Genomic DNA, 24,135 nt, shown 5'->3' on the forward strand with positions numbered 1-24,135 from the left:
TTGAGAAGTGCATCGGGGGAGTTTGTGTGAAAATGGACAGACTGCAGATAGGCTTCACTCTGTGATGAAGGTATTTCTCTGAGAACACAACCGTCTTCATGGTTTAGGTGAAACTCTTCAGAGCGCCATTATTCACCAGCATTTCCCACAGAAAGATGTGCCTGGAAACTGCACTTCTTTATTTATGAAGGACTCCTGTGACAAGCTAGATGTTCTTGCCAAGTGAAATATGTTAGCACTTACACAATATTTGCTAAAGAGTTGTTTCTGAGCCTTGGATTTCTTGGTTCAGTACCTAGATATACAAGCCAGTCTCCAGCCAAAGCCAGAAGACAATAAAGCTGTCCATCCAGCTGTTGCTATAGCCTTGAGACAAGCTTACATCTACCATAGACACATGCTCGCAGTGGTGTCTTAACAGGCATTAGGCAACATTTCTCAGGCTGCCTTTGAAGTTGTCATGCCGCCTAATTATAAAACATGGATTCACATAACGTCAGAATAATTGCAGATATTTGATACAGCAGAGATACAATGCATCATCATGAAATAAATCACTATCCTTATATTTGTGCGTTTCCCTCCTTATGTGTGTGTGCAGGTCTTTCTGCATGCGAACATGTGTTTATGCGTTCCTGTGCAGCTTGGAGCGCTAACTCACCATGTTGCTCCAAGGAACACCACAGATGTTCAGATGTTTCTGCTTGGAAAACAAACAGAGCAGAGGCCGTTTTCTCCAGGACAGAGGGACTGTCAAAATAAGAGCTGCCCACCTCCACCTTTGGACCTCTCCCCCTACAGTGACTCTCCTATTCACATGCAGCCTCACTCGGTCTTAAAAGTGTTTTGCAGGGTGTGTTTTTTTTACCAGCTATATTATGTTTGTGTTTCTGCCACATTCTGTTTTTACGTACTGTATGTTTCTGCATGCATGTGAGAGTAATGACTCTTCAGGGTGTGGGGGATTTAAAATCCTGTAAAGGGACAAAGGGACTGGAGAAAATGTGGTGGGAGAGCAGGACACCCCTGCCACCCTGTCCTTCTCGTGCCCTCCTCCTTCTGCTCTGTCTTTGATTAATGTTATGCTCCCCACAGTATAGTGGAGCTCCGTGGGGTCCCAGCTGAAGACCTTAGAGAGACAGCTTGTTTGCTTTTTTGCATGTTATTGTCCAGGAATTTGCCTTCTGGTTTCATAATGATCAGTGTAGTGGCTGATTCACCTTGCGGTGTCCACAGAACCAGATTCCACTTTCCTTTAAATATTTCTTTCCACAAAATTACTCACAAATCCAGTTGGGGGATTGTAATTGAATGCAGGCTTATTTCCCATAACATAAGTCCATAAGTCTGCTGGTGCTCTCTTTAACACTACAATACAGTCTGGTCCAATACCAGCTGGCTGCTTCAGTAATACAGTTGCAACTGCATGTCACTGAAGTTCTACATGTTCCACGTTTACTTTTCATGTACTTTCATGGTAAAACATTTATATTGATCCATAATCTAAGTTTAATTGGCTCTCACACTGAGAACATGGGTTGTTTTAACCTGACACATAAATCAGTCTTTCACATGATATGAACATAAGACAAGGAATGGAAGCACATACTGGCACAGAAAAGGAAAGTCATTTGTATAGGTGCAGATAGTAAGAGGTGAATGTGGCAGATTCAGGGCAGAGGGGAAGCAAACAAGCTGTTTGAGCTGTGAAACTAAGGAGGATCAAAGTGTCAGTGAGTTGTAAATAAATTCTGGTCTCTCCCTGTGCATAGACGGAGCAGACGTTACAGTGATTCTACCAGCACAGCGGACAACAGGAGAACACCGCACAGTCAGCTGTCACCTCTCAGAGCGCAGCTGTGTGTGGACCTCTATTAATGCTATTGATACTTTAACCGAATGCAGTGCCGGTATAGTTAATGGAGAGAACTAGGGAGGTGTTTCATTGAGCTGTTATTGGCCAATACATGTTCCCAGAACTCTTGGCCTGTGTGCGTGTGTTGCAGTGTTGGAGGCTAGCAGTGCTATGAGTTTGTTTCCTCTGGGCCACATGTGCCGTTTGGTGCTGAGCCGACTCAGAGCGCAGCAGTAATGAGAAGTCCAGGTGCAGAATGTACCCTCAGGGAGGAAGTCCTTGTTTACTCATATTTAACCTTGTGTCTGACCTCCCTTTTCTTTAGGCTGTTTCGACCCCTTAAGCATAGCGCTGTTGAAGTCGCCTTGGTTCGGAAACTGTTGAAATGATGATTTGATTTTGATTTTAGAAGGTGATACAGGTTGAAATCCAAAAAGCACATTTCCACTCTCTTCACAGACTCGTTCAGAAACACAGCATTCTGACATTAATGCAGGTGCTACAGCATCTTGTCTTTTTATGATTATGTAATGTGTGAATATTTAGTAACAGTTATGAACAGGAGTCGTAAAAAGCCTAGTGATTTCTAACTTCATAAGTGTGCTATAAAATAATGTGTATCACTCACACAAACGTTTCCTCTCAAACCAGCAAATCACCATAACTTAAAGCTGCCTGGTCCTGCACTAGTGTTGTTGATTGTCCAAGGGTTGTGTCAGTTTACACTTATTTAGCATTTTATTAGGTACACCTAACTAAAGCTAATGCAGTCTAATATGGCAATACATTTTGACTTCAAGAAGGTGACTGTTCAGTTTTTGCTTTTTGTTGATTCAACTGTATGATGATGTAGTTTGTGGCGTTGTAGACTTCATTGTGTTGTGCTGATAACAGAGAATTGTCACCCAACTTGGAAACAGCCTTCAGCTTTATGGAGTTTTATAGCAAGCTTCAGCTCATTGTTTGACTGTTCTCACTGCTCTAATAGTGTTGTTTTTGGACACAGCAGGCAGCAGTTTTCAGTCCAAATAAAAAATGTAAAACCCCACCATACCCACAGCAGACAGAGAGACAGTTACTGACTAGCTGGTAAACACAGTGCAGCATTTAGCAGCTCAAGAGCCAGATAACGTCCCCTCAGGGAGTTAGTAAAGACCAGAAACAGAGCTAAAAGAGAGTGAATGTTTATCAGGTGGACAGAAACACAACTCCAAATTGATGTTGTTCCATAATGTCTGTGTTAAGTTCACAGCTTGTTTTCACTGCCCCAAAGTAGCAACAACAAAAAAAAAAATGTTAATACAGGTTTAAAGAAAGTTGGTTTGGACGACAACAGTAGATCAACACTGCACTGTAGTCATGTGACACGTTCGTCTACAACCTTCCTCTCCCCAGTTCAGGGTTCACCCTGTGTCTGTGCAGCATAAGCTGCCTGACGCTGCCTTTGACCAACAGAGGGCTCTCTGGCAGTGGAAGATGTTTACTACTCTCATAAGAGTTTGCTTATTCTAGATACACTGTCATAAAGTTTTTATACTGTTAGACCGTTGAAGGAACTTCAGTCTTGCAGGTGTACTGCACACTGTTCATTCATTCATATTCTAGCTGCAAACCAAGCTGCCATTCATCAGTGTTCTGCACTGTAATGTCTGTAATGTCACTGATGTGCTCTTGGGGGCAGAATAACCCTACTTTTGTTAATCGAATGTCTGTATTGAGTGACCTTTGTGGTCAACTCAGCATTATCACGTGGTAGGTCTGCACACAGTAACTTGTTTAAATGAGATATCTAATCTCACAGCACAGTCTTACAGTCAAGGCCTTTGTCTGCAGTTAGATGAGCCTAGATGCTGCCAGTTTTTGCCCGGGGGGGGGGTGTTAGAAGAAGGAAACACTGAGTTTTTCTGTGGAAGGGCCTGAAATCTGCAGCTGCCGACGCCCGGCCTCAGGAAAGATGTTGAATTGAGGAGTGATGAAAACTGTCCATTACTGGCTTAGACACACACAGACACACATTCACACTTGTGTTGTAGTGTGCACAGCCCTTCATCACGCATGTGCAGACAACCACAGCATATTTGACCAAATTAAAAAACAGTTTATGGCCTGATGCATATACACACTCAGTCATCACAGTGCTAATGACATTCCTTCACACACTTGTGGGTACGATTGTGTAGCAACACTGTGCAGGATCAGCTGGGTTCAGTGCTTGACCTATTGGGCAGAGATGCTTTTCCTAAATGTGTGGTCATATGTGTGATTTTTGGATATTTGCCACGTGTGTACATTTCAGTTCCTTTTTGATTTGATAAGATTATTCAAGTTCATTGCTAAAGAAACCTTTTCTCCGACACGGTCACAGCACTGTGGCTTTGTTGCAGCTCAACTGACACTTATTCTACTATGACACTTACGACTCCTCAGCATTCTCAAAAGAAATGTTTAAAAAAGGAGATGTTCATACTCTTAAACATGCTCTTAAATATTTCTTAAATCTGATTATTCACAAATGATCAAGGTCACATTTAGGGGCACCATTTTTATGCTTTCATACTTATGTAAGAGTTGCTATATAAAGAGATGTGATTTCTTTCTTACATAACATTTTCATGACCTGCCAATTTCAGGATAAAATACTTTTGGTCACTAAAATGTAATCAAATCACCCTTCACTGTTAATTAAAGCTGTCTGATTTCACATAGCAGGACTGCTGATAGTGCAAAACATGCCACATGCTCATACACATACATGCACAGGTAACCCACATAGTTTAATGCACCGAAACACACAACGAAAGAGACCTTGAGATTATATGAGCTACACTGTGCTGGTTCAGTGCAAACTGTCTTTTCAGCCAATATAAAATGACTGGGTTGTCACGTCAATGCCATTCTCACCCACAGAAACATAAACCCTGCAGACCGGCCACACACTGTATGAACTCAGACTCCCTAAGTACACAAGAGCACATACACTTTTCATAACCACCATTTTGTATCCACTTTAGTTATGATACACGTCTCCATTCACATACACACTAATACACACTCACCAAACACACACCACTAATTACAGAGTGTCAAAGTGGAATTCACCGAGCCCGACAGTCCAGTTGATAGTAGATGACAGCGAATAAAACACAAATAACGAGAGCCGATGCCAAAGAGTGAGCCTTGGGTTAGCATGGGGATACACACCTTTCTGTTACAGTGATGAAGGTTTTCATTTGGGCAGGTATTGCTTCAGTCATGACTCGGCCGGGGTCTGGGAGGGTTCAAGTATTTGCAGTTAAAAAGAGAAATATGTGACTCCTTTGAGCATAATAAATTTAATACAAAAAGTCCTAATGTGCCGTTTAGAAAGTAGAGCGGTACAGAAGGTTGAGGTTAGTCACGGTGGTACGTCAGACAGTGCGCTGACACTGGTTTGGATGATCACTAATTCTTTAAAATCATCTAGTAACTGCAGAAGTATGTGATTTGCTTAGACCTTGATTTGATTTGTGTGTAGCTTTGTTCTCTCAAATGAGTGTTTGTGTTTGTGTGCCTACCACCTAATCTGCTTTAAGACACCTTAAGTCAGATGGAGAAATCAGTCTGCCGATCTTTAACTCTGTGACCCAAGCCACCGTTCCCACCTTCATCTCTTCTTTACACACATATGCCCCACCACACATGTGGAGCTCTCTGATCTTCTTATGGAAATACACATGTGTACCCTCATTCATGTTAGTCGTTTATTATACCCACACACAGTGGCAGAAGCTCCCTTTGGCGGCAGTAAGGTGCTTTCCCCTCATTGTGTCAGTCCTGCATGCCTGCTGTTTGATGTGCTCACGCTTGTTAGCCAACAACACAACATCTGACGGCCATGTTGCCAATCCACCGTGCAGCCCACATGCCCTCCCCAAATAAGGCAACCACCCATCTGACATGAAAGCACTCAGGAGACATTGTTTCGGATACAGATGCCTGTTAGTCACAGTTATGCTGCCTGTGACCTGCTCTAACCTGGACAAGTCTTCTTCTCTGTAAGTGGCATAGCTGAGACCACCCCCTCCTCAGTGTGTGATTAAGTACATCCAGCAGAGGACTGAAGCTTAGACCTGTTGCTGTTACATGTGTGTGCATGTGTGTACTCTTTTCACTTTCCTCTTGTCTTCATTCTCTGAAGAACCACACATTCACACTTGACCCCACATTCAGTGAGGTCTCAAAACAGTGAGGGTAGATTTGAGGTGTGTGTGGGTGTGTGTGTGTGTGTGTGTGTAAGTTAGTATAAGAGGCATTGTTCCGCACTTCCCAAAGAGTCTATGAAGCAGCCCAGATTAACAGGTCTTGTGTTTTCTCTCAAACAGGCAACGCTGGACAGGATTAAGTCTTAACATTCATTCAAACAACTATGGGCCTATCTTCAATGGTGCTGACGCAGCAAGCAGCCCTCGGCTGTCGCTGAGCGCCTGTGGCCAAGCATTGCACTTGGTTTGTGCAGTGTCTGCCATCTTTGGAAATAGTCCGTGCTTATCAGCATCCTTGTGACAAATTGAACATGTGGGTGTTTGAAGGGGGGTCTGTTGCTCCACAGTGCAAAGCAAAGCAAAACATGAACATTACTTTGGCAACTCTGTATCAAACGATGGGTTTGTTTCCATCCACCACCTTGAAATGAATCAAAAAGTTTGAAATATGGCTAAAAAAAAGCATTTTTCACTTTGCTGAAGCAGAAAAGTTGCAGTATTATAAAACCAAAATGCAAAGTGTAATGAAACAGACTTAGTGAATAAACCATGATGTGCATGAAACATGGCTGTAAATCCACTGAAGCTTCTAGTTCACTGAAAAACCATAACAGACCAAAATATATCATCTGTGCAGACAGAAAGGCAGTCAGAAATTTACAAACCACCTTGGGTATGTAACTAAAAATGAATAAACTAAGTGTGTGCCTGCTTACCTTTCCCAGTGCTTCCCTATAATATATTACTTGCAGTCCAACTGGAGACAAAACAATGTTCCCATTGACAGGCAAATCTGACAGTATGATCACATATGTTTATCTCATATATATATGTATGTCAAGGGCATCTGGTGTAAAGACCATGCCAAATCACATGCACAGACTGCAGTGCTCTGCTGTGGTGGCCCCACACACAAAGGGGAGCAGCTGAAAGAGGAACAACATATACAGACAAAGGAAGACAAACCTGAGACTGGTAACGCTAATGAACTGCTCAGCAGCATCACTCTTGGTCATCCTTTGCTGGGGTGTCCTCATCATAGTGGTGGTTTTTGTGATGGCATTTGAAGAACCTTTGTGTTTTTGAAACATTTAAAAGCCATTTCTCTTCATTTAGTTAAGTGTTTCTTACCGTACTATGGAATACTACAGTAGCTGAACAGGACTAATTGCTGTATGTCAATGCTGCCTTGGCACAACACAAATGATGGTGTCACATGCGTTAAGAAGGCAAGAAACGTTAGCAGTTAACTTGTGACAGGGCACAGCTGTTGATTGAAAGCCGTTCCAGGCCTCATTAAGCTGCTTAAGACACTGTCAGTAGTGAACTAAGTTGTCATGGCTACTTTAAGGAATCAAATATACGCAACACATTTAGCTTTGTTGTTAGTTCTTACTTGCTTACTACAGTATTCCTTGTGTTGCATCACAGTTTTGATGACAGGGTGCAGCAGTGTCAGCTCACACTATCTATCCATCGCCAACTGAATGACAAGGAACGCTATGGTAGGAGACCCAGGGTGACCCACTGCTGACACAGAGACATAAAAAGCCAGATTGGTTTTTGCCAAAACTTACCTGAGAAAGCCACAAACCTTCTGGGAGAAGGTCTGTGGACAGATGAGACTAAAATACTAAAATGATGGTAACAGGAAGTGAGTGGTTTCAGTTCATTTGTCCACAGGGTGTGCTACCAAATATTAAGTTGAGGGTGTCAGTAATTCTGTCCAGTCCATTTTTGGAGTTCTGTGTGGAATGGATCAGATTTGGCTTTTCTCTGCTTTTTTTGTTCTAATGCAAACAAAAGAGATAAAGATAAGAGCACCAAATAATCTGCTATTGAAACAATTTTCTGGGAGAAGTCGTGCATTATCTGACGGAAATGGAGGGGTGTCATTATTCTTGGCCATGACTGTAGCTCTCTTCCTTCATCCTGAGACACAGTTGCAAAGAGATTTTCCTTCCCAGCATTCCACACAGGATTACATCTGATATAAATGCCATAGAAACCACAGCTTTGCTACATGCTGTGCGCTCTCTGTGCACCGGTCCATCTCTCTCCCCTTCTGAAAAATCACGTACTCTCATTCTTTCCTCAGACCAGAATAGAATTTTTGACCAGGTTTCAAAGTAAACTGGGATATTTATAAGTAGTCGCGTTGTCTACATTCCACTGATAAGTACAGCATGATTAGTTTTGGTTGTTGAGTCAGGCATAGATGGTGAGCTGCTGCAGGGTTTTGAGGGTTGTTGAGGAAACACACTGTGTTTTTCTAATTTAATGTTCCCTGTGTTCTTCAGCAGAGGCCATATTTCGTGTAAGCGGAACAGTGTGGTGGTGGCGGTAATGGATATAAATGCCTTCCTACTGCCACTTTTTATTAACGTGATTATTTACTATATTTATTTAGCCTCTTTGTGCTCAATTATGGTGGGCTGTAATATTACACGGTAAAGGTTTTCTATAGTGGCAGCATCAGTATGATCTCATTGTGAACAGAGATTCAGTTATGTTCAATTATGGACTTAAAGAACAAGACTGACAACAATCTGTATTTTCCCTTTGTCATAATGTCAAAACATTACATTGTTGCTTCATTAACATGAACTTGGAACAGTCTGGAGTTAGTCCAGCATTCATCATCCTTCTGTTGTAAATACTCACTAGAACACTAAATGTGTATTAATCCACATCCTTCTGTTAGAGTGATGTTAAAGCTACAGTATGTAAGTTTCAAATATTTTAGTTGTAGAAATGTGTTCCAAAACTTGTCTTAATGTGGAGAGGTGCTGTCGAAGCCTCCTGTGACCCAGACTCATTGAACAGCGCTGGCAACAGTGCAGAGATGTTAGCTTCTAAAAGATTTTGAGCGGGATTGACCTCTTTAACCAATCAGAGGTTTTCAATTATTTCTGCTTTTTCAGTAAGTTTTGTTGCATTCTCATTCATTGTAATATCATAATGACAAATACCTGAGGAGCTTCGCAGAGCATGGCAGTGCAGAGCATAGAGGAGCAGGGAGAGGAAGTGGTGGGCGGAGCAGTGTGGATTGATTTGGAGTTTCATGCTACCTTAAGTTACATACTGCAACTTTAAGCTTAAAACTATATTGTCCAGCTATTTTAACAAACGGGGGGCGGCTGGAGCCAATCCCAGCCGACAATCGGGCAAAGGCAGGGGAAACCCCGGACAGGGCGCCAATCCAACGCAGGGCCAACATAGACGAACAACACGCGCACACACACTCCTATGGGCAATTTAGAGTCACCAATCAACCTAGGTTGCATGTCTTTGGACTGTGGGAGGAAGCTGGAGTACCCGGAGAGAACCCACACAAGCGCGGGGAGAACATGCAAACTCCACACAGAAAGGTCCCGGGCGGGGCCCGAACCCGGAGCCTTCTTGCTGTGAGGCAACGGTGCTAACCACTGTGCCACCGTGCTGCCCTACATTCATTTGTAATTACCTAAACAAGTTGGCGACTTTTAAACTGAGTCGTTTCAGGAAATACATGTGTTTTGCATGATTTATAGACATAAATGCCATGACAGGCAAATGCAGAGCTGTGTAAATGACATACTTACTCATCATTTCCCATCAGTTTTACAAGCAGTGCAACTATGTGAAGACATGAAATTGTTCTAGAAGATGGTCAGATGGCTGTTAAATAACCATTTATTATGCACTTCATTTGAACAAACCAGACTTCGGCTCATATTTGTGAGGGTGGCATCACACAGTGTGTGGTGTGGTAAATGTGGTGGGTGGCAGCGTCACGTGAGATGGATTCAGACACAGCCTCACAGCCAAGATGGATGGTCCCGGACCCCGGGGGTGGGGGTTGGCCGCATCCATCAGCCTGCCACAGCAGCAGACCAAGCCCTGTGCCTGCACTGTATGCTTTGGCAACAAGTCAACCAGCTCTTTCACGGCAGACATGCAAGCACTCGAACAGATTTACACATCTTCTCACACCCAGCCCTTATAATGTGTCCAGCCCTCCTCCATTCTAGTGTGCGCAAACAGGTCCAATATGCACCATCCTCAGAGCATGTTTCAATACATTGTTGCTGTCAGAGCTGTCATAAATGTACTGTGTATTTGCATGTTGCATTTTTCCATATTTTTATCATAAGCTGAATGCTCAGAAACAGTCAGTTGTAGTTTGTTTTGCAGAGGCCTCTCTCTTCTGCGGGTGTCTGCAAAGATAAGACCCACATCTAACTGAGTCTTCATGTTCACCTCCATCAAATCACCTTGCTGGTTTTCCAGAGTTTACCTCTCAGCCTGGGCAACGCAGGAGAGCACTGGCACAAACATCTCACATTCCTTAAGACAGCGACTCAAAACAAAGGCTCACTTGATATTGTCTCTACTGTCTGAAAAGGAGCAGAGATTAAAGCCAGTCAAGCTGTACAGTGTACACATTCTAACTGTGCTGATATATTCCTCAGTATATGTAATATGCCAGTCAAAATGAGGCAGATCTGTTTGCAGGTCTGTTTTCAGGCCTGTGAAAGTCACATCTTGTCTTTACCAAACTGAGAGGGAAGCATTAGCAGAGACATTGGACACTGTCCTCATAGTCCATCAATTTACAGTATGTTACAGGCAAAGTCGGGTCCATTTTTACCACGTCCTAAAAATGTTAGGCTGTATATGACATGTGTGTCTCTTTGTTTTGAGTTCAAGTAGATCCATACACTATGTGAGCTCATATGTTTTTTTAATCTTGAAGTAACTGCTTTAATTGAGTTTCTGGGGTTTGATGGTGGCAGAAGTCATGCATAACCTTTTGATTCTAGCCTCATTAGTTGCCTGGCATTTCTAGCTTCCTTTTACTGAAAGGATTTGTTCACAGACATGGAAACGTCCTGTTCTGTGCTCTGCACTATATTTCATGTACACTAAAACATACATGCACTGCATTGTTTTTATAAACTTGTTTTGTCTATAATTGATATTTTTCTAATAATAGCGTATCAGTGGACAGTGTGAAAGGTGTCGCTCATAGTGATGGATCTACGGACGTTTTGATCACCCAACTCTGCAGCTACCCTCAGCTTTACAGGGCTTTATTGTTTCAGCTCATTGTTTAGCTGTCCACCCCACAACTGTTCTGTTACGATAAAAAGGCTCTACAGTTTTCATTTAAAAATACCTCTAGAACATACTGTACACAGCTCAGCACCAAAAAGCAGGCAGACACAGTTAACGACTAGCTGCAGAATATAGTGGAGCATTTAGCATATTTACCTCAGAGGCTGGTTGACCTCGACCACCCTCTGGTCATATGGACTCAGTCAACTCAAAAACACACTGTATCGTTTATGTACTGTATAATGAACGTTCGTCATACTCCAAAGTTTCTATTACTGGGGTCCGTGAGTGGGAAAGGACCATGTCCGGCCTCAATAGGAAGATAGACTGGGTCAGGGCTTGTTCAAATTGTGTATTATCCTTACATAAACCAAACCACCAATTTATTCATTTCAAATTCTGTCATGGGGCATATGTGACACCCCAGCAGAGATACTTGACAGGACTAAGCCCTAGTTCGAACTGTACATTTTGTCCTCCGGACACCCTGGGCGCCTTGGTACACATGATTTGAGACTGTCCAAAGGTACAGTGCTTTTGGCAAGAGACAGTACGAACTATCTGTACGCTGATAAAAGTAAACTTCCAGATGGACCTGGCACTTCACCTCCTTAATGACTCCTCTGAACTTTTACTCACCGAATTAACTCTTAAGTTATGGCTCATGGGACCGTCAGCAGCCAAAACACTTATTACTCAATCCTAGAATCTTCCATACAATTTGACGGCATGGTCACGGCATAACACACTATTATGATTTCAGGAACTTTCAACCGTTGGGATAAACACATCTTCTCCTGAAACTACTGAGTTCTGCTTGGACACTATAAGCTTAGTGAAAGACTTATCAACTCAGGCTTATCGACCCTTTGTTTGAACTATCATTTGGGGTGGGAAGTGGGTGTATGTACCGTATGTACTGTGTTCCTATGTTCAAAACCTAATAAACATTGAATTACAAAAAAGAAGTAGATTTAGAGCAAATCTGCTACTAGAGAGTGAATACCAGCCTTTTATTCAGCAGGTAGCCAGAAACATGACTGCAGATGAATCATAATGTTGCTCCATAACTGTAGGATGGGTAAATAAGAAACCGTTTGCTAACAAGTTCACCATATCAACTTAAAAGGTGGTGATAATGTCATTGTTTATGTTGGCCTCAAGTGACCAAAAAAGTGGTGCCTCACTTCTATTAGGATCGTGTTAATGTAATATTGTCAGGAGCCTGTCATGGAGGTTAATCCACCTTTAACATCCGCTTTATGTTCATATGGTATCGGTTATGTGATCTTGTGCATCACTCTTATGTGTCCTTTATAATGTTAAGTAGGTTTGTTTTTTGTTTTAACTGAGAACTTCCAAGGAACAGCAGATGCATTGTCCTCTAAGATAATAATTCTGTTGTAAAACCTATGCAACATCCATGATTAGTATTGTGAAAAGTTAAATATATGAACTTAAAGCCATTGTAGACTAGTATTATAACCTTATAAAGCTTTTGATACTAGTTAGATCACAGAGTGGGCCAGCACAGCCCTGAGGCAGGCAGACAGACAGGAAATGGCTCCTCAATCTTAATCTACTTATCCCAGCTCCTCACTGGGACGAAGTAGGATCCTAAAGTTCCAGTCAATAAAAGTCATGGGCTGAGACTATGAGACTATCTGCTTATATGAATTTGCTGATTTGCAGCATTAATATTCCTGTTGTAAGCTGTGAGTCTTTCAGACACTGCTACAGTTTTCAGTCTGACCCTCTTGCTAACAGAAGGCAGCTACATTGCTGAGCGATGTGAGCAGGAAGTTCAGGTGCCAGGTGGCCTACTTTGCCAGGACCACTCTAAACTTCCAGGTTGCCTACCATAATCTGTCTTCCTTCACTGTCTCTCTGTCCAATCACTTTCGCTCTGTTTACCTCTCGTTGTCATTCTTATGCTCTTTTTCCTGCAAAACCAGTGTCTATTTGTTACTGTTTCCCTGCTTTTATCTTATGCTCTGTCATTTTGGGTTTATTTCACAGCAAGTCTTCTCTGTCCTCTTCTTTAGAAGGGATGGAGCATCAGCCTTTGATTTGACAGCAGTTTCTGCTTGAATAAAGGAACTCTTGTCCTCTGGCTCCCTTGCATTTACCTTGATAATAGGTTTCACTGCACACCCAGCTGAGAAAACCCCCAACAAAAACGCAGCATTCCACATCTGAATGTCTGCAGATACAAATGCTTTCTTGTATGTTTCATTTTCCTCTTGGGCCAGTTTTGAAGGAACTTTGTAATTTAATTTAATCTGAAACTTCTGTCCAAAGTGTTATCAATACAGTGATGCATTTTCACAAGAGCTTTTAGGTTTTCCTCCTTTAAGTCACGCTCTTGACATTCATATGTGATTTTATAACTTTCCTTTCATTTAGTAAGAGTGTGTGTGTGTGTTTTGTCAGGTTGTGCAAACCCAGAGGAGCTGACTATAGAGCGAGCCCATTCTGTGGTGGAGCACATGTTCGAGACCCTCCGAGGGTTGAGCCACACCAGAGACCACCTGAAGCAACTGCGCTCTGTCTACACCGCCAGCGACGGAGTTCACCAGGTCAGAGGAACACAAACACAGCCTGTCAATATGAAAAGACACACTCTGTGTTACAGGGTGGCTCCCTTTTAGACAACAAATCCAACATGTCTGTCCTTTGATCTTTTGGGTCGTGAGCATCACAGACACATCCACAGAAACGGGCAAACACGGCTCCATCGACAATACTTAGTTCAAATTGTGCATTTCTCACAACTGCTGTGTTTATCTGTTGGTGTCCTCTTCTTGTGGCAGTAACACAGGCAGACTCAGTAGGGTCAGGACCTCTGGTCTTTATTGCTTTTGTTCTCCTCAGGTTTGGCAGACATAAACTGTTTGTGTCTCAGCTTATGTAACTCCAAGCAGCCTCTCAGTGCTCCACTCAAAGCTTTGTCCTCATGAGTGGCTCTTATCTTTCATTATAGACATCTTCACCACCACTTATAGGCCAGGAGCATAAAAGGTAGTCCTTGAAAGTTCATCACACTGTTTTTTTAGTCAAGTACATGAAGGCTAAATGAAAGAAAATAACAGTAAAGTGAAATATTCCTGGAAGTAGAGTTGAGCTTGAACAAGTGTTATTACGGCAGCCTCCTTTGTGTCCTCCTTTCTCTGTCTTTTATTGCTTGTGTCTCTTGAACCTCCTTTGAAATGTGCAGGTTGAGGCTTTTATTTTTTTCAGTTCTTACATAAGTTGACCCATTTATACAGTAAATCAATAAGGTACAAAGTCGTATTGTCATTGGAGGAGTTGAAGATGAAATGTTTGAAATTTCTTAAGTTCTAGGACGTTTCATCCATTTTTATTTTATTTCATTTTAGCCACAATTGAAATGTACAATAATCCTCACAGAAAATATGAGACTGCTCCTGGAACACCAACTACAAAGCTGCTGTACAGCTAGCAGCCAGCTCATACCTCAACCCAAAGACTGGGTTCAGTATCTTGATGGAGTCTGAGCAACTAGTCCCAACCAAGAAATAGCCCCTCGCATAGCCCACGATAAAATGGCATCAAAATGGCTTAAAATATGTTGTTATACACTGATATTTGTGTTCTGTTTACCAAGCTGCTGGTGGTAGCTTCATATTTATTGTACAGAGTGTTGGGAAGGCTATTTTCAGAATTACCCTGTTAAAAATGTAATTATTAATGTAACTATTTTAATTACTTAATCAGAGTAGCTTATTACTTTTAATTACTTTTGTAAAAATGTAAACATAATAATAACATAATAAACATATATTTAACCCAGGCAGTGTAAACCTCACAACTGTACTTGACACTTATTCCTGTCAAACTGTTATTAAAAGTCCTTCAGCAAAGCTAAGTTACATCATATACTACTGCTGAAACATGCAGCCTACTGAACTGGCACCAAGCAAAGTCCTTTTCTGATTGTAGAAGGAAAATACTGTTGAACATCCAACACTGAAAAGCATTCTTGTCCGACAACACAGCAACCCGCCTTGGCGTTGTCGGCTGATCACAGCCAGACTGCTTATAGAGCAATGTGCATTCATTTGATTGACAGACAAGAGGCGGTGCAATGTCAAACAAGAGAACCAACTAACAGCAACGTTCAGAATTGAACGCATGCTGCCAATTGAATGAAGACTCTCGGATGTAGAGACAGCTCCTTGTACACCATCCTATGCTTGATGGCGCCATTTGACCTGATGGCTTTGCCAACCTTGATGGCGCCATTTGACCTGATGGCTTTGCCAACCTTGATGGCGCCATTTGACCTGATGGCTTTGCCAACCTTGATGGTGCCATTTGACCTGATGGCTTTGCCAACCTTGATGGTGCCATTTGACCTGATGGCTTTGCCAACCTTGATGGTGCCATTTGACCTGATGGCTTTGCCAACCTTGATGGTGCCATTTGACCTGATGGCTTTGCCAACCTTGATGGTGCCATTTGACCTGATGGCTTTGCCAACCTTGATGGCGCCATTTGACCTGATGGCTTTGCCAACCTGCTTTGTATGGAAATATGCCATACTAAAGTCTCAAAAGTCAAAAAGGTTTTAATGCTGCTAGGGATTGTTCACTAGCCCATCTCCATCTCAGCGCAGCTGAAGGAATAGAATTTACAGTCATCTTTGTCAAAATATGTCATTACCTTTGCCTGGCCTGTGACTATACAGATGTGTGTGCCTGGAGGTAAGCATCATTGTGTTTCTCTTAGGGCAGAACTGTCTGTTCCTGTTCCTGTTCCTGCTGTATTATGAAAAGGTTTCGATTTAAAAGGAGAACAGCGTGATATTTGCCAGCTACTGGCTGTTCTTGAGAAGCATCAGAAGTCTATCAGCCTCTCAGTATGGATCCCCTCCACCACTGAAGCCAATATCTGTTGGTCAAGATGTCTTCCTCTCATTAGGTGCAGTGTTCTCCTCCCATGGGCTCAGACAGAAATGAACATAGGTCAGAAATTCTTACTCTTGCCTTTTTTTTTACCTTCTGACATGTAAGATGTTGTTTCTCACAGAGCCTGAAATAAGACCCTTTCAGACACTGTGGGTCAGTAGGATCAAATGATTTTATCCCAGAATCTTTGACACTGTGTGCCGTGAGCATCAGTTCATTTAAATGAAGGATAACACGTTATCTATTAATCAAACCAGCAGGCAGCAGCACTCATACGCCATTACCATCACATGTATACTCGGTGCAGAGCTCCATACAGATTTCCCGAGCACGTCATGCTGTGAGCAACTGAACACTGGAGAATGTCCTGGTAAAAAATACATGGAGTCTGAGTGATGGAGCATACGACAGATGGAGGTCTAGTTCTAATATTGTTTATTTCATGTGGGTGTTTGTTATTGTGATTTAATGGAGTGCTTTTAACTTTTTGGAAAGCAGATGAAAATGGAGTGTCTGTGAGTGGGGGGAGGTTTGGTTGCTCATGGTGCTGTTGGTTGTATGTGTGTGTGTGTGTGTGTGTGTGTGTGTGTGTTATTTAGCCAGAGGTGAATCATTAATGTGTTTACTCTGAGCCTAATTTGTGCAGGGTAGAAAAGTCATGTTGGTTGAAGTGAATGTTAGTTTATATAATTTGTGCTTTATATAACAAGTGGAGCAGGATTTCCCCAGGCAATATTTGTCTGCTCCTCAGGGACTAGGGGAGTGGGAGGCTCAGTCTTCTATTCAGTACATACTAATGGGCCATGCTGAGGTGACAGGATGCCTGTGGGCAGAATCACCTAGATGCATTAGCATTTGGACAGCGTGTGTGTGTGTGTGTGTGTGTGGGTGTATGAACGTAATGCTTAAATCAACAGTTTGTAGATGTGGTCTTTGCTGAGTTTTCACATCTGTCTTCCTTGCTTACATTTTGTCATACAGCCTCTGTGTGTCAGTACCCCTAGCTAGTAGCTAGGGCTCAGTACCAGAAAATATTCAGCCTGTTCATATCTGGGTCTTTATCGAGACAGCAAACCTCACTCCCATAAATGGTACATTCTGTCCTGGGTACCTGGGCAGAAAAGGCTAACTCCCTGATATAGAGGGTTTGTTTTGATGGACCACTTTTTAAGAGTATAAGAAGGTATTTATGAGGCTTTGGTGAAGTTCAGCTCCTTCAAAAACAAGATTTTAATAAAAGAAAGTAATAATTGCTATGTTTGTGAAAACTAGACAGCTCCTAACTATGGAGCTAGTTAGTAGTTTGGATAATACATTGTTCAGAAGTACTGACAGGACTGTGAGGCTGTCACGTGTTGATTTTTGATTTGAGATATCCCCCTGAACACTTCCCCACTTATGATTTGCCAAAGTTACACTTCCAGCACTGCAGGATTTTTGTGTTGATTGCAGTAGTACATAAACTCCTCTTCCTGAAGTGACTCATGAGTCAGCAGCCTATTTGGTCGAGCAGAGCTGTTTATAACTCCACTGTGTCCCACCCACGGTCACTCACACAAACATGCAGAGGCTGAAAGGAGGGCACTCTATGGAAAATACACCAACAACTCTTCACTGTGCATAAAAACATTGTGTACTGTCGAATTTTACACTTGACACATCTCTATATATAAAAATAAAGCTGCTGTTTGGCTGTTAACTGTAATGCTCAAGTGTTTGGTGTTTGTTTTGCAGGCGACCTATCGTCCATTCCTACGGCAGATCCTGGAGGAAGTCTTCCACCCCGGCAGGCTCGAATGCCCTGACATTGAGCACATGTCCGGAGGCCTCACAGACCTGCTGAAGACTGGCTTCAGTATGTTCATGAAGGTCAGACATTGCTCAAACAATCCCCCCACTATGCAAAAGTGAAGCCAAAATACTGTGAATACGGCGGCTGCCATCTTGCTTTTTTGAAACCAGCTTCTGCACAGTAGCGACCAGAAGTAAAGTCGCAGCATCAGGCCGCCAATCAAAGCAAATACAGTATCTTACCAGAAAGATGACCCCTTGTAGACACATCAGTGTGATAATATCTGCCAAAAATGACAGAAGTCGCATCTGGGAAAAATGTATTTGATTTGTGCTTTGAGATTTTAGTTTGGCTCATGTCCCATTTGCTAACATAGAGGAGGCGTGATTTACGATCTATACTGCAACCAACCACCAGGGGGTGATCGAATCCTGGTGACTTCATTTCTGGGAGCTGTCAGTCTGTCCATTGTATATACAGTGAGACCAACACACACACAAACATTTGTATGTAATGGAGTCACATGTTACCTGACATTGTTAACTAATACAGTAACAGATTATGTCATGAAGGGATGAAAGGAAGAAAGATGAACAATACAGCGACTGTTTGCCTTAGGATCAGATTTTAAAGGACAAACAGCCACATGTTCCTACATGGAGCCACCAGCTGCTTCTTTTCACTTCACATTTAAAGAACACAATGTGCCTCACCAAATGGGCTTCACAAAAGTGACCTCATCTGTCCCCAGAACATTCCTCCCTTGGCCCACTGCTGCTGGACTGTTAGCTGGTTTCTCACTGTTTTAAAGTGGTAGCTGCCTGCATCATCACGGTTCTGTGCAACTGGCCAAGTGGTGGTGCTGTTCTTGATCAGAGGAATGTACAGAAAATGATGTTCCTTCTGTACCTTATGGTTCGGTGACTAGTTTGAATGTGTCAAGCGTATTCCCAGGAGATCCCTCTGTACCAAGTATGAAACCTTTAATGTCCATAGAATTATATCCACCCATCCACACCTTCATTTTTATTGTAGCACTACCTATGTCTGCACATTTGACCACTTTTTTTTAAATAGTAGGTGCTTTTGTTGAGGGTCTGCAGACACGAGTTTTGCTAGCTCCCCTCTCCAGTTATCCTTTCTTAATGTCATTTTCACACCATGAATGTTTAAACAGTGTATGGACAAGAACAAAAACAACAATCTGGAAGGCTAATAAACTGAATTCAGAACAGATTAAACATTCCCTGACTGGATCATGTTCGTTTCCAAAGGGTTCACTTAATTCTTCTTGGCGAAGTACATTTTCTTTAGCAACGATTCAGTTCATCATAAAATCTCACATCCCTCCTGCCAGTCAACTCAGTGTTAATTGATTTTACAATCATATGTTGGATTTTATTTATTAATTTAGATACTTCAAAAAGTTGAATTGCTGGGTTATGTTTGGGTTATGCTAATATTTCGGATGTTGTTTTAGACTTGTGGGTGATGTATATACACTGCAGAGCAGACTGCTATCAGTGGTCTGATTATCCGACATCTGGGCCTGTTTAAACTCATGATTCCCCAGAGGGGAGGAGTTAGACTGGTTGTGAACTGTGGCCTGGTTTTACAAAAATTAGGAAACATAGCCTAGGAATCACCAACTCAGACAAGCTAAAACTGTAAATCTTCTATAGGAGCACAGCACACACACCTTATGCAGTAAAACCTCTATTTTTTAACCCAGAGCCTACTGCGTACCCTGCAGTTTATCTCATTAAAACTGTGGGGGGTGCCATGTTTAGACAGAGTCCCAGTTGATCTGGCTCATGCTCCTTCAAAGGTTCGTTCAGCCACAGTTCCTCTGTATGACTAATGCCAGAAAATATAGCCAATGATTAATGTCACAGGGTATCTCACATTTTGGAGCATACTTTGTTCCATATTTGCTTAATATCACTATTAATGCTTCCTGGTGAATGAAGTTGCAGGAACAAGCCCCACTGAGCAACACTAGTAACACGCCAAGTCTGAAACTTGAGACAAGTGGAGGTGTCGCCTGAAGTAAGGTCTGTAGTTAACACAAGTCGGTGTATTTAAAGTTTTATTCCTCGACATAAAATACATTAGTAAATACCCCACTTGTGATTTTTAATGATTTTACATGTCTTAAAAAAGATGGGTGCTAACAAGTAGCTAAATGAGACTCCGAAGTTTTCAGGGACATTAAACATCACCACACCGAATGCAGAGACTCACTAGTCCACCTTTACAGCCTCATTATGTTTAAACTCGTGCCCTTGCAAACTACTCTAACTGACAAAGCCATGATCACCAGCGGGGTACACCCCGGACAGGTCACCGGTCCATCGCAGGGCCAACATGCAGACGAACAACCACACACACATTCACTCCTACGGGCAATTTAGAGGGATGGACATGGTTTGAATGTTTTTTTGAAGTTGGTTGATGTGTGGAAAAATCTGGAAACCAGTTGTATAGTGAATATCTGAAAAAGGAAAGCTAACTCCCTGCCAGCACTTAGCTTTTTTTAAATCATTTACATTGAGAACATTTTGTGGGTTGTATCTGAAAGACATTTTGTGAACATAAATGTTTTCTCATCGGGACAATAATGTTTTCTTCTCCTCACTTGCACTTGGCGTCACATTTCATCTCACAGCTCCTCACTACACACTTCCATAAGCCCCTCCTCCCCATGTAACACATGGCAGGACACATGGCTCAGACACTCTACTCACACATGGAGTTGGTGTGACTGTCCTGTCAAGTGCCGCTGAATCTGTCCTAAAGTTCAACATATAACATGTGCTGCATATACCACAAGACATTTTTTCACACATTTTTATTGACAAACACATGTTGAACCACCATTGACACGCTTCACCCAGGCTTGCTGGTGCTTCACGTGTACAGCCACTCCCACCTGGGTCCACCCCCTGCAGCTTTGATTGCTTGGCTGGCATTTACAGGCAGCAGATGTGTCCTGATTTGAGCTCAACAGGCAATAGCACAGAGCCATTATTCTCCGGCAGCTAGTCACTCTCAGCAAAACCACCGGGCTTTACTGTGCTGTTAAACTACACCTTCATGTTCTTGCTGTACCTGCAAATGTCTGAGTCTGTAGGAGTTCCCTGACCACTGATTTCATACATTTATTTCTGTCTGCATGTGTTGCATGAGGGTGTGTGTCTGATTACATGTCCATATTAACACAAAGGTGATGGTTGAGCTCTGTTTGCAGTTGCAGTGACCCGTGTCCTGCTGGAGTCCACTCTCATCAGCATCACCACAGTTTTACCGGTGTCCAGCTGAGCCCTAACTCATCCACAAAACACAGAGAGAAGCACAGATAATAATATGGAGAGGAAACGATTAAGTGTTCCCTAGACAAAGTGGGTTGTTTATCACAGGCAGCCCTATAATAAGAAACGGTATCAACACCTCATATGGTCTAAAAATACACTGACCAATCACAATGTCCTGTCTTCAGGTGAGTCGTCCACATCCCGCCGACAACCCTCTGCTCTTCCTCTTCCTGGTTGGTGGAGTCACACCGTCAGAGCTTCGTCTCATCAGAGACATTGTTGCCACACACAAACCAGGGACTCAGGTGAGTAAGTGAGAGTCTTTTACTCCCAGGTGACTGGTAGATGGCCATGTCTGTAAAATCACCGTGGCATTTCCAACCTGACAGTTGCTTATACACGGAGCACATAGATTCATGGAGAAAAAAGGTGCACTGTCCATTAAGTTACTTATTTGTGTGCACAAGTCGATTCTCTGTGACACCTGCAGGACTGCATACTTGTACCTTCCTCTAATAAAGAAGGCAAATCCTGACTTTGTTTCAGTTGCCTTTGCCACCTTCTCCCTCTCCTTAAATACAAACATGTCAAATAAATACCCTGCAAATAAACAAAAGGGTGATCCTGTTAATAATAGGGCAGGTGAAGTGTTTCAGATCTTGCCATGGATGGTAACTGTGAGTGAAAGGCCTGTGGAGTCGGTGTAAGGGATGAAACTATGAGAAACTGCTGAATCTGTTTAACACTTTAATGCTTTAGGTGCCTCTTAAAGCTCTTAATGGATAATTTAGATCAAACTCCTCATGATCACGACAGCAATGGCCAATAGTACTTGTGTATGTTTCCTCGAGTTACATTGTGGGTTGTGAGAAATTCTAACAAATGAAAATACAGTATACATAAAACATGTCAGTGTTTTTGTTAATTTGACATTACAGATAGATATATTCTTTATAAGTCAGATCCAAACACTGGAGACATTACATTATTTGTGGATGAATCATTTCTATCCAGGTCCTAAACGTCTGTTGTTCTAACACGAGCCGTGTGGGTCCATGCACCGAACATGAACAATGGCTCAGACCAGATGCAGAGCTGAGACCGTCGTCTGATCGTTACATGTACTGTATGAACAGTGATTTCATACATGTAAAGATACATGCCAGCCTGTGGGTCTGTGTGCTTTTAAGTGCTGATTACATTTGCAGTTTACACTGACATGCAAAACATGCAGATGAGTGAGTTTGCTGTGGTTGCGAGGAAGAAGGAGATCAGACTGGGTGATGTGAGTTTGTCTTAATAAAAGGCTTTGAGAAGGAGCCAATGAGAGGGGTGGAGAGGATCAGAGTCTTCCATCTGTAATCAAAAGAACTGAATAAAGACCAGCTTATACAATGACCTGCTGGGTCACACACACACTGACCTCAGGAGACGCACAATAACCTTAGTTCATGCATGCACAACATACTGTGTATAAGCAGGTGTGTGCCTGTGTGATGGCTAATGCCTGTGAACCAGTTTTGGTCTTGCACTTGGACAGCGTTCCTCTAAAACAGATTCACTGCCACTACAAACAGGCCTGTTGCCAAATTTATGTGCTGTCCCAGAGTTAAAGCAACACTGCTGCAGAGAACCAGGCCTTCTCTGTTACACAACAGAAAGGGACTGTGGTTCTGATTATAGCAAAACAATGATTGAGAGAGTGCTGTAAAATCTTCTGCATCTGTCAAATGTTGCATCTGGACTCAGACCTGCATCTAAATAAAGATGCATCAGGGTGTTCATATACATCATAGTGCATGTTTCATTTAAATAAAGTACTTGCAGTAAACACTTCTATCACTCATTCCATGGGTCACTGCAGAAATTTCCACCTATTTTCATTGACATTTTTATAGTGAGTGTCAAACCCACGGCCCCTGTAGACTTGACAGGAGAATGTAAAATGTTTGTACTGGTGGTTGGATTCTTTACAGTGGTTGCAGATAATTCCGATACCCTTCTCAGATGTGCACCTCTTACATAATGTTAATGGTACATGTCGGTCTCATGTCTGAAGTACCTGAGTCACTGTTACTTTTGTTTTGAACATACTGTAGTGTTCATCCCCAGGACTCCGGCCAGTGAACAGAGGTGTTGGTAACAACTGGATTACTCTGGAGAAATAAACTGTAATAAACTGATCATTTTATTTTTGTCTTTCATGCAACAAACTTATATTAAACACTTTGGATATCAAATTTGATCAAATTGGCAACAACATTATTGATACAAAAACATAAATGACAAAAGTGACAAAAAAAAAAGTCATGGTCAGTGGTCAAAGCCTTTTACAACACACTGGGTTTTTAATGCTATAGCTGATGGAGCCTGGGAGGAAACTGGGAACACGAAGGTGCCAAATATGGTGTGGCTTTTCAACTAATGGATCATAACGTGTCTAAATGAAGCCATAAACCACATCTGTGTTTGTTTCTGGATGGCTCTACCAGATGGCTGAAGCCAGCAATGCTATGAGTTCCTTGTTTCTATATGTATTATATAGTTATTATATATAGTTTCTCTCAGTTGTTTCAAACAGCCCCCAGAACTGGGTAAACACAGTTTGTGCCTGATTCTTATCGCACGACCTTATTCTCAAAGAGAAGTTCACTCTGAAAAGATTTTATGTCACTAACCAAAAAATATTTTTGAGATAACAGTTCCCGTAAAAACAGTCATTAAAAACAAACCAGGCCTAAATCGCAACCTCCTTCGGTCAGATTAAGAAAATAAAGCTGCTTCCAAGTCACCTGATTGGTCCACCTTGTTGATGGTCAGTTCACATATTACTCACACTGGCATTCGTGTCTGTTTCGTTTATAAGTGTCGAGTTACATGCAAGTGACCTCTGCTAACCTTA

General features: G+C 42.2%; 1 protein-coding gene across 1 annotated transcript in view; it reads left to right on the plus strand.

Annotated features, from left to right (window-relative positions):
* The window catches only part of scfd2 (sec1 family domain containing 2), an 88,835-nt gene that overhangs the window by 64,293 nt on the left and 407 nt on the right, over nt 1–24,135 (plus strand). Inside the window, exons 6-8 of the mRNA XM_020603539.1 lie at nt 13,630–13,775; nt 17,862–17,996; nt 21,419–21,538. Of these exons, the coding sequence (XP_020459195.1) occupies nt 13,630–13,775; nt 17,862–17,996; nt 21,419–21,538 (401 nt within the window). The remainder of the gene's footprint in view (nt 1–13,629; nt 13,776–17,861; nt 17,997–21,418; nt 21,539–24,135) is intronic.

Source organism: Monopterus albus, unplaced genomic scaffold (assembly GCF_001952655.1).
Source record: "Monopterus albus unplaced genomic scaffold, M_albus_1.0 scaffold61.1, whole genome shotgun sequence".
Taxonomy (NCBI): Eukaryota; Metazoa; Chordata; class Actinopteri; order Synbranchiformes; family Synbranchidae; genus Monopterus; species Monopterus albus.